This window comes from Bombus pyrosoma, linkage group LG1 (genome assembly GCF_014825855.1).
Source record: "Bombus pyrosoma isolate SC7728 linkage group LG1, ASM1482585v1, whole genome shotgun sequence".
In the NCBI taxonomy this organism is placed as follows: Eukaryota; Metazoa; Arthropoda; class Insecta; order Hymenoptera; family Apidae; genus Bombus; species Bombus pyrosoma.
Genome location: NC_057770.1, coordinates 3,690,819 through 3,708,082, shown reverse-complemented (window position 1 = coordinate 3,708,082; position 17,264 = coordinate 3,690,819). Strand labels below are relative to the sequence as shown.

At 44.8% G+C, this 17,264-nt stretch overlaps 2 protein-coding genes across 3 annotated transcripts in view; one reads left to right on the top strand and one right to left on the bottom strand.

Moving 5' to 3' along the window:
• LOC122570046 (28S ribosomal protein S17, mitochondrial) overlaps positions 1 to 17,264 on the top strand; it is a 260,913-nt gene that overhangs the window by 18,217 nt on the left and 225,432 nt on the right. The window lies entirely within an intron of this gene.
• The window catches only part of LOC122570024 (B-cell receptor CD22), a 314,194-nt gene that overhangs the window by 82,612 nt on the left and 214,318 nt on the right, over positions 1 to 17,264 (bottom strand). For both annotated transcript variants that reach the window (XM_043731832.1, XM_043731841.1), the window contains exon 7: positions 6,708 to 6,830. In XM_043731832.1, coding sequence (XP_043587767.1) covers positions 6,708 to 6,830 — 123 coding nt within the window. The remainder of the gene's footprint in view (positions 1 to 6,707; positions 6,831 to 17,264) is intronic.

Sequence of the window (17,264 nt, the reverse complement as noted above, 5' to 3'; positions counted from 1 at the left end):
GGACGTCAGCATGGTTTTCTCTGATTATTCCAGGCACGAACAGGGTGGGCGATTTTATCGTGACGCTGAAATTTCGTGAACGGGCTCGACTCGCGGCAGGATAACGGTGGACCACGGATATTTATCGATAAATTGAATTCCAGTTGGGGATACATACAGCCAGAGTGGATGGTAAGTGGTTGGAAAAATTGGTTGTATGTTGCGAATGGTAGGCGAAACGAGTGTGATTAAGGACTCGAAGAAAAATCGTATACGAGTTAAACGAATAGCTGACAAATTAAATCGTTTACAGCGGTTATGTTAGTCGATATAGTACGAAAAATACACGGTATATCGAAAGGATATTAAACTTATCGCGTGACCTCCTTTCCAACCATATATCGCGCACCCTTCAATTATTTCTAGCTTATCAGACATCCGACTACCGTCAGATTTATAACCTCGGCAAGAAAAAAAAAAAAAAAAGAAAAAGAAAAGTGGAAGGAACAAGCGGAAAGATGGAGAAACAAAAACACGGAACGGCTAGGACGAATACGGAAGCCGGTCTCGAGAACTATCAAAGAGCTGGTTGAACCGCTGGCCAAGCGTCGTAATATTACACGGTATGCCACGAGGAAAAACTGCAGTTATCCAGCTCCGTGCTATGATATATCGCTGGAAGACGAATGGTCAAAATATCTGCCGGAGTTTCAACAGTGATAAAGAGCTCTTTGAAGGAAAGCGAACGTGCTTCCCCGATACCTCCGGGCATCTGGATTGGGATTCGTTTAATAAGAGAGCACCCGTTCCAAAAAGAAATTGGGATCCACGGGAACGAGAACGGGGGATGGCGAAGGACGAGATCTGGAGAAGGGTGAGTTGAAACGCAAGGCTAAAAGCGAAGCAAGACGAGCTCAGGGGGTGGAAAGGATGTGGTTGGAAGGAGGCATCGCCCGGAGCGGCTACGTGCTCCAAAGGATATTAAAGTATTTTAATTGCAGCGGATTTCGCGGAACGCTGGAAGGATTTATTCGAAATCACTCGATCGAGTCTATGAATAGGGATTAAGCTCTCGCTTCCAGCCTCCCATATCGTCCAACCCCTCGTCTTCCCCTCGTGAACCGATGCACACGGCAGGCCGGAATTCCGGACGTCAGGAATGGAAGGCAGAAATAATTGAACATTTAATGGGATAACTGGCGCTTATACCGGTCGTGACGTTGTCGAAACCGAGAGACTCGATTTGCAGAATGTTACCCTCTTGTTATTACTATGATTGCGAGGAGACTCGTCGTGGCTACCTGTTTCTGGCGAATCTCTTCTTTCGCCTTTGCTCTATGGTTCTTGGCGGTGTCACGCGGAACAGAACGACCGGATAAATTCGTTCAGCGCACGTTAAACGTCGAATTGTGGGAAGTGGAACGTCGAACGAGTGTTTGGTCGCTCGTATCACATCGAATTCGTGCGATTCTCGGATCATACGGATCGAAGTCTATGTTTTTAAACTAATTATCTAGTTTCGAAGAATCGAGAAGATTGACATCTTCGAACCAGGATCGCAAGAATCAAGTTGGAGGTTCCGAACGTTTCAGTGACATCGCGTTACATCGGGCACGATTGTACCTCGGATCTTTAAAGACAACAATTTATATTACAACGATAAATTTCAGCCATTATTCTTTTAGAACGGTCGACAAATCGAATCCACTTATCTGGACGATAATTCGCCGTTCGTTGTAGAGCGAGAGGAGAATCAGCTCGGCACGATGGAACGACCCAAGATATTTTTCGCGTACAATTTGTTACGGTCTCGTGAGTTCTTCCGTTTCGGATACCGTTGAACAATAATCCTTTGCGTCAACCGTTCGCCGGTAACGGGTCGTTCATCATATTTCTTATCACTCTCACCTAGCTGATCACGGCAGAAAGTGACGGGTGCAGCTGCTCTCAGCATTTTGTGTAACTCAATAACGGGACTAACGAGGCTTGTACGATTAACTCGACTCCCGATAAATTTCATCGCCCTTCCACTACGGCAAACGGAATTTCTCTTCGAAAAGCGAAACGTCGCCCTCGCTTTCGAAGATCGAAACATCGAAAACATTCTCGATATCGTTGCTATGTTGATTTTTCTATGATTTTGAAAAATATTTTCCTTGCCCGAAGCATGAACTATGAACTGTGGTTTTGCAAACAATGCCTTTTACCTAAAACTTATTATACGAATAAAGATCTATTTGTAATTAGTAACAAAAATTGGCAAGTAGATATAAATTCGTATGGAAAATGTCCAAACACGTACGACGTGATTTATCGTGTTGATTTTACGATAGATATTTTCTAAAACGCGTGTAATTACTTCTTATCGTGCTCGTATAATCATAAATATTCGCCATAAATTAGTTATTGATTTCGGCATACGCTTCTGTTTCGTTACTCATTGTACTACAGCGCAAATGGTAGATATTTCACCGTACGTTCGTACTATATTACCAGATAGGAGCTGATAACAATAATTTACGACGTACGGTACTATGCGAAAGTCTTGAACAATCTACCAAATAGAAACATTTCTTTCTATTAACTAACATACAAATTTCCACCATGTAAATTCCAGAATTTCTCGTTATATCGTTCCCGACGATGCGATTACCCGAAATGTTTTAAAAAACCGCAACATTCCCGCCATTTCTACTGCTTCCAACGTTAGAGGGTTGCAACGAGATTAAACATCGGCTTGATCGTAACTCGAATCGGTACTTCCGTAGCAGCTTCCTTCAAAAGCTTCGACCTAGAAATTCGGAAAAAAACCGTGGTTCCATAAAAAGTTCAGCGAACGCTCGGACCGAACCGCGTTTAACGAATGTAATAGTTTCGCCCGCTTAAACTGGCCGGTCTAATCAAGAAAGTGGTCTCGCCGTTGGTAACGCGGTACTCGCCACGAAAATCCTACTCCCGTTTCCTTTCTCGTGATCAAAGTTTCTCTGATTGACGACGAATAAAGGAAATTATACCGCGGCGAACTTTTATTTGCCACCGATTCGTAGCAAAAAGCAACATCGTTACCGATCCTCAAACTCGGTCTGTAAATCCTTTTCATGATTTCCACTGGTCGGATAAAAGGTGCAGAGGTAGACCAGTGGAAAAAGTCTGCTAACTGTTACGCGAACGTGAACGAAAGGAAGAGGGATCGACATCGAATTTTCTGGCCGGAAAAAGAGATTCTATCGTGGAATTTAGGGTGGTGAATATCGTTTGGCGTCTGAACCTGTGGTTCGATAATCATTTTTCCAAGTGGAGAGACAACGTCTCTCTTGAAGTTTTTAGGGATATTTTTACATCATAGGGGAGACAAAATACGGGTGGATATTCGGATTTGGATTATTTCGCGGTTTAATGCGCAGGATAGAAGGTTCTTACTTTACGGCGTGGCGCAGACACGGTTTCAAAGAAGCATATTTAATTTAACATACCGTTGCAGTCGGCTTCTAATTACATTAAAGGATCAGCTTAACGAGAACAAATGCGCACTCGGACTGCATGCTCGAATGCAACGTTTTTGAGCGAGGGAAAAAAAAGCTGCCGCGAAGAAAGCTCGGGGAAATTTCACGATCAAATCCACTTTTAAAATTCAACAAGAGCATCCTCCGTAGCTCCGTGAAAATCCTTCAACGTACTTGGAATTACCATACATTAAATCCTTCAACATCTCCGACCATCTTCGCGTATCTTTTTATTTCTATTTCCTGCGGAAAATTGGCAAATAAATCGAGGAGCCAAGAATCGAAGAAACCGTGTTTTAGAAAGAAAAGGTTATTCCGACGGAACAATCGGCCTCGTATCACCTATCCCTGGCTTCGAGTCGAGCAATCAAGTTGCAAATCATGCTGTTCGTGCGAATAGCCATCACCGATGGCGGTGCAGCTACGAATTCGTGCCTAACACGCGCGTGCATCACACGCGGCAGAGAACGAATCTACCTACCAGCGGTGGTTCTCTGTGTAACGACGTAGCATGCCGACTCGGGGCGAAAAGTACGTCCATTAAAACAAACGTTAATTCCCATGGTAGGACGCGTAACGACTCGCACCGCGGCCGTTACGTAAAGCTGCACGTACCTGTACCTACGTACGTTTCGTACTACTGAAAGAAGCGTACGGTCATGAGGATACATAACGCCGAATTTGGGTTAACTCTTGGACTACGCTTTGAACAAGAAACACAGGGGAATATTTGCCATCGTTACTTTCTTCCTTTTGAATTAGTCCGACCAATTTCGAGGGCCAAGCTTTCTGACTTTTCTACGAAATAGCTTTTAAAACGTACGTATCCGTAAAGTATTTTTATTCGAGCGTCTGACGTGTCCGCTCCTATTCCACGTTACGATACGAACTAGTCTGAAATATACTGCGGATCAAGGTTTCGGATTCTACAGGGTAGAGACAATTCTTAAAAAAATAATATTTGAAAAGTATTTCCATTCGCGTATCCGATGTGTTCGGTCGTATTCTACTTTATGGTATTTCTTTTGCTGACCTTGCATCTGTTCGAACGAATTGACAGAAGGCTGAGATGATAAGAAATAAAGCCCGAAATTCCAGTCAGGATCGAATGATATATAGCTCGGACTTGGTTCAACCCCTGCTGATAATAAGAAAAGAAGAACCGCCATATATCGTCACTGTCTACATAGCTGACATTTTCATCGATAGATGTTATTAGGTATATTATGTATTAATTTATAAGCTCGCTATATCGTGCAAACCGGTTGTATCACTTCGTTACAGAGTCTTTTGAGACGCAATGTATTTTTATTATATTTTACTGTGAGATCCAACAAAAAAGGTCGACACAAGAGCCAACCTACTTACATACAAAGTAACTGCTTCACCTTCGACCCGGACGTTTTATCCTCTCTATCTGAAATCGTTCAAGAAGCTTTACTTTTACTCGTTGCCCCAGCTAAAATGTTGTTACATCGGGGTGTATCGGAATTGAGGGACCTCCGGAAGAACTCAAAGACGCTACCACGAAGAAAGAGAGACAGTGTCCGGGTAGACTAAAGGGGGAATTATAGAAGGCTTTAAATATTTATCAAGTCGTGGGCCAGTCTACCGTCGGCGAGCTTTGACAAAGAACAAGAGGCTGCTAATGAATCCAGTCGGCTGGGAGTAATTCACCGTCCCCGTTTCTCCTCCTCGAAGCAAATGGAATTTAAGGGAAGAGGCGAGAGAACTTTTCCATTTGCCAATCTTCTTCGATCCTCGTGCTTAAAAAGAGGACTCATATCGATCGATTTCCACTTCTTTATCCTCGAATTATTCGTTCATAACCGTTCGATCTGTGGTTAGGAAATACAAATACAAGGTATCGCGGAAATCTATCTCTTTCGCTTTCGTTTCTATTCTATGGGGTTTTTTTTTTTTTTTCGATCGAGAGGTTCGTTTCCGCCGGAAGGGAGCCGACCACTTCACCGTCGAGCTATCGATTACGGTCAGAGGGAAAAAAACGCGACGAACGAATTCGAACGAGCCAACGACGTTCCATGTTCGTACAAGGAGATTTCCAATTATCGGGAATAAGTCGGTGGAACGCTTCGAAAGCGAAATCTCAATGGAGTCCCATTGATTTCTGCGAGGATAGGTGGATGAAAGGAACAAAAAAGAAGAAAGAAGAAAGAAAAAAGGAACGAAGAAAAGGCATGACGAGAAAGAAGAAGCAGAAGAAGAAGAAGAAGTAGCGATGCGCGCGTGACTGACGAAAGGCCACGGAAGAGCAGAAAAGTCGTCTCGAGGCGTAGAATTTTTAATCTTGACGAAGCATTCGCAACTCCACGTTGCTTTCGCTACTCCACGAGAGATAATATCTGTCACGCATACTTATCCACGATGAGGGGATTCGCTCGCCTGGAACAGGGTAGGATTATTTATTATCCTGACTCTGACTCCACGAACTCGCCACAGTCCTCCTCGGGTCGCCGTGGTATACACTAATGTGATTATACGATTTATCGTTTTGTTTTCTGATGACCGCGAACAGACTGATAGTCTGCACGTTGATAGGAAACAGGAGCACTTGACCCAGGATAGGAGTGGGGCAGATAATTTCGTCTTGGGATAGGAGATGAAAATATGCCGGTTATTCGAGATTTTCTTTTTTTCTTTTTTTTTTTTTAAGAGGTAGCCACGTTGCGAATTAGAAGGAAGAAACGTAGGTTGGTTTCGAAAGAGATACCTTGCATTTTTATTAGAGACTGTTGAGATATGTATAATTTTCTGTGCTAGACTAAGTTAAACGCGCAGTAAGAATACTTGTATGCGAGTATCAGTGTGTAGAAGTGTGTGTATGCGCGACGTCTCGAAAACAGATGAAGGTAAACAGTTCAGTCCTTAGAAGCATCTGGAAGGACAGTCGGTTAATATCGGGTATAGAAGAAAGTGCTGAGACGCGTACAGTTATGTATCGATAAATATAATAGAGATCATCCATTAAGTAAATATATAATTATTCAAAGGTGTAAATTTTGTGTTCCCATAACATTATTTCGGCTTCAAAGATCCAAAATCCTCAACAGAGACAATTGCATGATGCGAATATTCCGGCATAATATTTCTAAATATACATATATCTTTCCATGTTTTCCGTTTTCTTTTTACGTCGGTGTTATGTCGATAGGCTGTATGTATAGCTAACGAAACATGGAATTCTTCGTTACTATCGTCACTTACCACGCTGCCAAATCGGTGTGCTAGCCGGATTGCTGTCCACTTCGCATTTCAGGCTGACGGACATCCCCTCGACGATCGGAATTCCAAAACCAGGTAAACGCGTTATCGCGAACGACGGAGTATCTGAAACAGGTATTAAGCAATTACTGTCAGCCCCAATATCGATAGTCGTGTGTCGATCACGTGTCAGTAGGAGAAAAGAAGAACCGCTATCTTTACGATTCTTGCCTCGAATTTTCTCTAATTCTACGATTTCTCTAAAGCGCGCGAATATATCAAAGACGTGGAATAAAAGTCTCAGCGAAAGAATTTTCTGTAGATAAAACGTTGCAAAAAAAAAAAAAAAACAAAGAAAACGTGAAAACTAATTGTTCGAATATATGCGGAATTTTTAAGTCTTTTCGGTAAAAAGAGCTTGGTACAACGAGGCTAAAGTTTCACAGAGTACGAACCGGAAAAAGAGTTTGGAATGTTCGGGGCCGTAAGGTATTTATATTTGTACACCGGACTGCGCCGTTATTATTGTTTATTAAAGCGCGCAGAGAAACTGGAGCGGTAGGTAGGTCGATAAGACCAGAGCTTAGCGTCTTAACACAAATTGTATAGTAATGAGGTATCGCAAAATTTCGTGTTAGGTTGCCTGGGACGTAGGCTTAAGCAACAAGATCTGAAATGTGTTCTCTATACAAATAAATTCAACTTAGTCGAGTACAGGAAAAAGTCGATTAAGGGTAAACCGCGTTATGAAGATTCTCGTGTCGCTGCTGGTAACACAGCGAGGAAAAGCTGTTAATGTTATTTGCTCTCGAGTCCAAGTTACGATATTGCTTGCTTATTTTATTCGTAGCGTTTATATCGTTGTATATGGAAAATATTTAAGCGCTACTCTTAAATCTTCTCTGGAACTATATATCTCGCGATATAGAACGTCTTAAATATTCTTCGCATAATAAAAATACTGCTCCTTAATGTGAAAAGTAATTCTCCAAACCGGAGAAATTTTTCATCCGACCACGATTATTCGTCAAACAGTGGTCTCTCGTTGATTCGGCGCTCGAAATCGGTCAGACCGACAAAGGACAACAAAAAGCCCGAGAGGCAAAAAGAGGAATATCGAGCGGAACGAAAGCAAAAATCGCGCGACTTCGTAATAACCGAAACGAGCGACGGGGAGGAAACGAGCCGCTCCATTGCGGACATCAAACCTACTAATCGGCAAAACGGAACTGCGCCTCTGACGAACGAGCTACCCCTTCGCCCCGTTTTGTGGGCGACGACCATGGCGCGCTACTAGCGTTCCTTCCGCGTCATTAACGACCGACCTCGAACTAGGTGACAGAATCGGGCCGTATCCAGAACGTGGATGCACACATGCGCGTAAGCACGCGTGCTACATAAAGGACACGTACATTCGCGTGATACACACATATAGGTACGTAAACGTACGTATACGCGATAGAATCGAAAGCGTTCGACGAACGAACGAGCAAGCAAGCCAGCGGCGAGTGAGCGCGTTTCGAGGCCGCGAGTAATTAACGAACAGCATAGGACAGTGAAAATTTTACGACCCACGGGTTACTCGTTAAAATCAGCCCTGTCTTTATTTCGCTTCGTTCCCCTATTTTTTCCTTCTCTCCGTCTTTCTCGCGCTCGATGTCCGGTCGGATGGATGACGATGATCGTCCCATCCACGTCGGGGAACAGGCTGGCGCCTTCTCGCGTGAAATCAAAGCTTGCGTTGGCGCCGTCCGAACGTTCGGTCGCGCGCTATATCGCGCTGTTCGTTCGGTTCGTTAATATTTCAGCAGCGCGCCGACGCGAGGATGCCGAGGAGAAGGGTGTCGAGGTCGCGAGATAAATTGGTGGTCGGGAAGGAAGAAGAGGCGACGTGGTAGGTTTAGAGGAACCGGTCGTAAGAGCAATGGAGACGAATCGCGTTGGAAAGGGCGAGAAGAGAATCCCAAATACATTGATGCGGGCTGGAAGTAGCAAAGAGGGAGGAAAAGAGGAAAAAAGAAGCGAGAAGCTTTGCCTCCGACTACCGGATGGCTCCAAGTTATTCACTCGGCTATAATAGCGCGGTGCTGAGACAATGCAAGCTTAATGAAAGCCACCCCCACTTCTTTTCATTGCGTCTCTCTCTTTCTACCGGTTTCGTTCCTATCTTCGTTCGTCCTCCTTGTCCCTCTCTCCGGTTATTCTCCGAGCGTCTTTGTCGCTCTCGCCGTTTCTCCGTCCCTGTCGGTTTTCCCTGTACGTCTCGTGGGTCTTGCTCGACGCCAACGGGGATAACGCCACCGCCGCCGCCGCCGCCACCACCACGGCCGCTGTGTAGACTCGGCGCAGTGGCGTAAACACCAAACAAAGCAAACAATGAGACACAGAAGTGTCCCACAGACCTCGATCGCTTAATGAGAACTTTAAAGCGCCTCCGCAAACTACCAGTCTGCCTGTTTTAGACAGGATCAAAGGCAGGCGTATGTCTGAGTACACGATGTATTCGGAAACGTCTGCCGACGCGACAGGGTTACGTTCTATTTATCGTGATAACGAGAACAGAAGCTTCTTCAAAATCGAATGCGGAACGTCTTCTCTAATGGAGTCTCGCTATAATTAAAACGCTAGTGGCGATTAGATGTTCCTAACACGCGTACACCCGATGTACGAAATATTTCGAAATTGAAAATATCGTTCGACCGAACGAAATTCCACATCGCCGTTTAAACGGAACAATTAAACGTTCCCCAACGAACGTACCTCTTCATTAAATAATGGTCACACGTTCCCAGAATTGACCCAGGTATTTCTAAAACAGCCAGTGTGTACAAACACGGAGCCCGCAAATACACGCTCGCAGCGGTTCCCTTACGTGTTCTCTCTCGTATCGTTCTCTCGTTTGCCGTGTGCCCGATAAATCGCACGTCCGGGACTCGTTCGAACGCGAAATTCCTGCTCTATTTCTCCCTGTGCCCTGTGTAATTCCCTTTACGCGGGTCGTGAATTAACGCGAGACGAAAACGACGGCAGATTGTTGTCCCGATGGTGGTCGACTGTCGGTGTTTGTACCGGTTCGGAAGAACTCGACGAGAAAGGGTGAAAGAAGGGGGCGAACGTCTTCAAAGAAATTTTTCGTGCCGTATGCCACGGCTGTTGGAATGCTCGTAAACCTTATACGGGCCGTTAAGCAAACCTATACACCAAGGGGTATTTGCGATGGTACACCAGCAGTCGTTCCGGCGAGAGTTGCGTAAAGCAACGTGAAAAAGAACGTACGAGTACGAGTTCGACCACGGTTCCACCAGCCGCTTGTAATTTGTATCGCGAGATAGCTGTTGCCAGCGACCGTGTTGCGGTCAAAGGGAATTCCTCTGGTCTGGAATTTTAAATCGAAAAAAAAGAAGAAAAAAAGGGAATGGAAAGGAAACAACATGAAAATGGGGGAAAAAGAGAGAACGGATCGGAACGAATCAAACGTGACCGATTGTTTTGCCTGTGGCTTCCGGTGTTTTATGATACGACTGTGAGGAGGGATCGTTTTTTCCCGAGCACCGGGAATTTACAGTCAACTTTTTAATCAGTGTATAACGTAAAACCAGCTGTTTTAACTAATTCCGTTTCATGGAAATTTTATTATTCTTTCCGTCGCGATAGTGATTTGCGAGGGAATCGAGAACGATGGAGCGAATATTTAGTTGCCCGATCGATCGAATACCTATATTTTTTCCGAATAAACGCGAACAAATGTGGCAGAATTGACAACTTTGCGACTATCGTCACGTAACGATACCGACTTCGCTATTAACGAAACAATAGGCGAGCGCAAATATTTGGCCGTCACACGTCCACCACGGTGAACGCAGAAAGCTCGCATACGCGGATGGAAACTATCGTGAAAACTCGTTTATGCAGGAAAAATCGTGACGCGGCTGTTAAATGATTCTTTGATGATCGAACGCTTTGCTGCATGGTATACTGAAGTATTGCTGTGCGAATTAAGCATGCAACGTGTTGCCACTGCTATCGAATTTACTCCGTTTTTTAACGACATTGCTCAATAGACGTTCAAAAAATTGTACTAATTGATAGTTATCGATTTCGATGAAATTTTTAGAAAAAAAAAAAAAAAAAAAAAATACCTGCCTTTGGTAATATATCTGTTTCATACAGAATTGTACAAATACGAGAACGATTTTACGCGCTATAGCGTTGTTGTCGCAGTTGCTGTTGTTTGTTTATTTAGATCCAGGAGGTGTGTTCGATCCAATCAAGTTGACCAAATGAAAACCAATGTTTTCCGCATGGTGGAACTATCGACAAGGAAATCGATCAATCAATCGGAGAGTGAGTCAGTCAGTTAACACCCGGTAATCACCACGCATCGTCAAATTTGTTTCAAAGAGGTACGCAATGTGGTGGTTAACACAGATCGAGCGATTCCTCTGGAAAAATGACATTGCGTCGTTGAAAAATTGCAATACGCGCGAGCAGAGAAATAACAACTAAATTACTCTCTTTTTCTACCGATCTTCCATACAACTAAATCCGGTACCGTAAATACGTATACACGTTGATGATGAAACTAACGATATTCCACGATAATTGACATCGAAATGGAACAAAAATTTTGCAGATACCCGGACAACCATTTGTAAAATATGTAATGGGCGAGAGAAAAATCCACGTTAACTCGATCATTCATTATGTAATTGTTCGCGATTACATTCGTCCCTTATATATTGGTGTATATTTCAATGGAACTTATTGCGGCGGAAAACAATTTTATTATACAGAATATTTCGTGAAATATAGGACGATTTAATCAAAAACTGATGCAGACTGCAGTAAGCTATATTCTCAACCTCATAAATGGCATACCGATTCCGTCACACGTTTTAGAAAATAACCTGTGAAAAGTCGTAGATCTCTGTCGATCAAGACTTGTAAGAATATTCCTCATATCGATGAATTCGAAGAACGCCATTAACTGCGTTCTAATTTCACGAAGATACGAATATTTCCTCAGCTCGTTCTATCTTAGGACGGACCAAAAATGGAAATAGAACCAAGAATACGCTTTTACACTTTAAATTCATCGCCTTAGGTCGCTCAATTTTCATTTCGAGATCATCTCGAACAGGAAGCGAGTAATTACGTGTTGCCGGCTGATTCTGCGAAAGGAATGCATTTTCGTCGCTTTCTGTGAAACAAGGAACGCGATGACGGCTCGCGGTATTCCTCTCGTAAACAAGTTTAAGTTCCGTTATATTGGATCACCGGTCATCGTGCCGGAGATGTAAGCGTCTGAAACGCGTGCTTGGCTGGATACGTTGGCCGATTGTTACGGATGCGCCAAGTGTCCCGAGCATTGCCACTTTGTCCAGTGTGCATGGAACTTCATTTCGAACTACTCGTTTCGCGTGGAAACGCAAGGGTCCGGCGCGAATTAATAGAACATGCGAGCGGACTGGAATGTTTCGCAAGGTACTTCATGGTTAAAACGTTGCCACGGTCCCGCGTGTTTTAAGGGTCGGAATGTGGCACGGATGAAAATGACGTCCGACAGTTTACGGGTGGTTAGTCACGTTACAGTTTAATTAGGTAAAAGGTTATGATAGTAGTAAAGAAGAAAAGGAGAGGCTTGCTAGCGGCTTCATCGGAGACACTTCGCAATGTTCGAGGACCAGGGCAAAAACGACGATAAGAAATTTTATCAGAACGATGTTTTAGACGAGGTTTGTCAAAGCTGGAACTTTGTGGCGGAATAAATAACGATTAAGCTTCGTTCCCAAGAAGCGAAAAAGATTTCGTTATACGGCAACGTAACAATTTTACAAAACAACAATTTTACAAAGGAGAATTCACGAAAAAATCACGTTTCTTCATCCTCGAGCTTGCGAAGCTTCAGTTGTTCAAGTAGTTCGCAAACTAGCTATTTCTCGTACGTGCCTGCAAATCTCTCCGAGCCTTTATTTTCCTCTCAAAGTCACACGTACAACGCACACGATGCGATGCGATATTCTTGCGCGCCCTGAAAAAACAAACACGACGTTCCTGGTACGTATAAGACGCGGGAAATATGAAATGGCGATCGACGGAAACGCGATAAAGCGGCGAATACTTGGTTGGGTTAAGGATGAGAGGATTCGAATCACCGATCCTGCAAACGTAAGTGACTTGGACGGAGTAGTAAATTGTAATCGTGAGTTCATGCAGTTTCTCGATCTCGAAGTTTGTAGTTACTCTGCGAGGTATTACCCAGGGAACCGTGGTAGCCTCGCTACCTGGCTAAGCATTCTCCTGTTTCTACCTAATTACCAAGTATCAAGTAAGCTTCATAAAGCTGCTATTAATCTTACTCAAGCGCGCGGCAACGCCGAAATCCATAGGGTATCGCGGCAACGTCCTGCACGTTCGCACGATCTGCTGCATGATAACGTCGCGTTTGACGTGCAAGCAATTTACAACTAAATTTCCAAATCTTTGAATTTAAACGAGCAACAAGATCTCGCGATATCCGCGACAGAATTAAGAGAACACTTTGATGGACCAATTTGTCAACTGACATCGCAAACTTTACTTCTCAAGCAGTTGCTTGAAAGATTCGAAAATAGGATTTAAGTTGAGGATTTGCTCTGCGCGTAAAGAGTAGACGAAACTTAAATCCTAGTTCGTTGATTATATTCTCTGAAGCTGTTATCGAAGGATGTCGATAATTGGAGAAAATACCTGTTACTAACGAGCGATGCGTCAACCACGGTAGAACGAACCAGCTTCTCATCAGACACGGCCATTAAAAGTCTAAAGCAATCGGGGTATTTCAACTTTCAACGTTCTATCGTAGAACAACCGAAAGCTATACGAGAGTAGCATGAAAAGCTGTGTGAAAAAGTGGGTCATCGTAATTTCCACGCATCTACTTCTCCTACATTTCCCTTACATTTTAAAACCCACTGACTTCTACGATCTCGTGTTACCCATTTCTTTCACTCGCGATCAACGGCACTGATTTTGCCCTGCAAACGAGCCACGCGAAAGGAAAAGGGAGACAAGATTCCCCGGACGGTTTCTCCATTGCTGTCAGCGGTACTGGCAGACACCCGATAACAAACCCACATTCCCGCGACCAAGCGTAGGGCGTATCTGCATTCATCGCGTAGATTCGGCGGCCCCGTAACAATTTTCATTAAACGACCTCAATAGGCAAGTTATACAGATGAATATAGCGTTCATCAGGGCTGGTGGAACGTCGCTATCGAGGCGGAGCGGCGTGTGTTTCGCCAGGACAAACCGGAAACGGCGACGATATTATACAGCCGGGTCGCCCGGAGTCGAATGAAGGAGGCGCACCGCTGTTTCACAAATTTGCAACTTACTTTCGGTTTCGGGCGGTCCGTGCGGCAGGACGGTCGCCATAATTTAGACTCGAGTTTTCTCTGTATCTGTGTTAGTCAAATACGACGAAACTGGTACGCTTACAAGAGCTGGGATTAAAATCAGTCGGTTAACTGGCGTCCTTTGGCAAATAGAACGGAGACGAAATAAAAAAGGAACGGGAAGGTTTTAGAGTCGTTAGAATATGTGGGAAAGTGGAACGGAGAATTTCTTACACATCTGACAGTTATGTACAATCGTGAAAAGATACTCGTACTGTTCAAAACGTTTCACGTGTACGAATAAGGTCGTACTGCATCACGTGCCATTTTCTGAGCGGCGAACAGCGCTCGCAAATGAGATTATCTTGGCAGACGCGTGTCTCAGGTATCGAGATACGTCGAGTTAGAAAATGCATTTACAGAATAAAGAATTTACTTGGACGGTACATTCCACCGATGACAAACGCGGACGAATCGTTGCGTTATAAAAGAGAGAGAAAGTAGAACTTGGATGAAACGAAGGGAGTGGAAAGAAGAAAGAGAAGCTGAAGAATGGAAGAAGAAACGATCGAGGGAGTGGAAAGGATAAATAGCAAGCAGATTGGAAGAGATAGAAGCGAAGCGAGTTCAGCAATTCAGCAATTGACACAAAGCAAATCGCGGCCTAATTAGAAGATAACATCGGCACTCGTGGCGGGTTCGCGACGCGTGCGAATGCCTCACGTGATTTGCGAGACTGTCACGGGATAATCAACGAACGGGTCTGCCGCGATCACGTTTGCCTCCACCGGGTGCACCCGGTTGCCGTGGAAATAGCTTCTCGAAACGTCGCGATAATTAACCAGCTCGTCGACAGAGTCCAGAGAAGGCGTGATTCAGCTGGAACGAGACAGATATATGTACGCGAACGCGCAGCCATACACGCACAAAGGTAGACAAGGGTAGAAATGGAACGGCGTTCGCCGGAGGAACGATTCAAAGGATAGAGAGAGGCGCGTTGTATAATTCATAGAGCGCGGGGCAAGCGAGAAAGACAAAAACGGAAAAGGAATAGGAAGAGAGAAGGAAGGGGAGAGAGGGCGGCGGCGGAAGGCAGAAAAAAGAGCAGCGTTTCGTGGAAAAAGGTTGAAATCCATTGGCGTGGGCCAGCGGGGATATAAGACTATCGAAAAACGATTAATCCTTGAAGAGGATCACCGCACCGGATGAAAAGCGATATTACCCTGGGGGCCTCTAATTCAGCCTAATTGCTCGTTTATGCGAATCCTTGAAATATTCATGAAGCTTTATGAGAATTTTTCATCTCGCAGCTCACGCTGCTTCTTTCGAACTGTTACCCAAAGTGGGAGGGAGGCTGCACGTGCTCCCGCCACGAGGCGCGACTCGATCGATCTTCCGTCGATACCAAAGGTACACCGGCAGTTTTGTCGAGGCGATGCGTTTGTGAAAAAGACACAGGCCGCCGACTTTATATCGAGGAACTCGTTTCAGAAACGACACGGTGTTTCATCCTGCTGGCAGAGATTAAACGGACGAACCTAATAGGACACAGGTGACGGTTTCTTCGACCCGGTAAGATGAAAACTAAACACTTGCGATGGACTTTAGGTGGATTCCGCTTGAAGTTTCGAGCGTGGAACTGACACGGTTACGTTGTAACAGGTTTTTTCAGTCGATGTAGAGGTACGATGATGAATTACGTGCGAATAATTACAGCTTAAGTATACAGACTGTGAGCCAGCTATATTTGCACTGTCTATAGCTTGTTAAATAATGGCAATCGACTGTTATTTTCGCTTAAATGTACCAAGTACGTGAGAAGGAGGTCGTAGATAGATGAAGATAGAAACGAAGAAAGTGTGGGAAAAGAAGAGTTTGGAAGAGCGCGGGAATCGTTGAAAGCGAAGATACGGGAGAACAGCAAACTGAAAATGTCGAGAGAAATTGGAAAGTTCGAGGAAAGGAAGATCGCGTCGGCGGCGTAACTGGCACACCGCGATTCCAGCGAAAGACGTTTTTTCATCGGCAGTTCATTGGCTGAGAAAGGGAGAGGAAGGGTACTTATGTTCAGCCACGGTACCAGGGAAGGATGGTAAAAACCACAGTTAGTTAGTTCCGGACTCCTTCCCTCGAAACAAATTGCGTTTAAAGAGGAACAACGCCGACGGACTTTCGCAGTTAAATCTCATCGGGTAGCTTTGAGCAAGTTTTTGTGGCCAATAAAACATCAGGAGGGGTTGGGTAACGTTTCCTACCCAAGTACCTTGCAGGAAATCAAATTGTCCGAGCGCGTTTCGCAAGTGTCGCAATATTTCCTGCGTACGCCACCGACCTTGTACCGGATCAAACGGATTGGATTTTCAATTGCTTTCAGAAACGTTCCGACGATTGTGACCGTAGAACACCGCCTCGGGCCATCTACCTTTGGAAAGCATAGCACAGTTGCGTTTCAATTAATCGACTAATGAAATAGTTGCGAGAAAAAAGGAGAACAGACAGAAAGAAAAGAGGAGAGTGGAATGGGACGAGGAGGAGGGGAGAGGGAGGGAGGGAGGGGGAGGAAGGATATAAAAGTAGCGGAAATCAAAGAGTAACAAGCAAGCGAACCTTTCAACGTTTCTGGGACGATACAGTAACGGGCAGTTCGCCTCGAGCGAGTTTACATCGCGTCGTTTCAATTTCCGAATGGGCTGATCAGAAGGAAGAAAGGCACATGCGAACGAATGAACGAAGCGAGCGGTAGAGACGGAGCACGAGAAGAGCAACGGGTTGGGAAAGAAGATCGTCAGAGTATTGCTTCGACGAACGGTCGCCCGCATCGAGGACAGTCGTTCATTTCGCGCGTACGCTAGCTCTTCCGGTGTTGAAAATTACGCAACTACTGGTTCAGGGAGCTGGCGAGCTTACAGACGAACGAAGGGACGCCGGTGGCGAAGGGTGGTGGTCGATGGAAAACCGGGAAAATGTGGGAGAAAGCGAGCGCGATAGTTCGACATCGTCCGAAGGAAAAAAGGAAACGAGCGAACAGGAAGGAAGCGGTGGAACTGATGCAACGTTACGCGACGATACAACGAAATAAGCGGAGAGAAGAGATTGAAACCGACGCGGCATGCGTATATCAAGCTTTGCTTGCTCGCCGTGGGCCAGTTCATGCGGAAAAAACGTTTGCCGGCGACCGAGCATA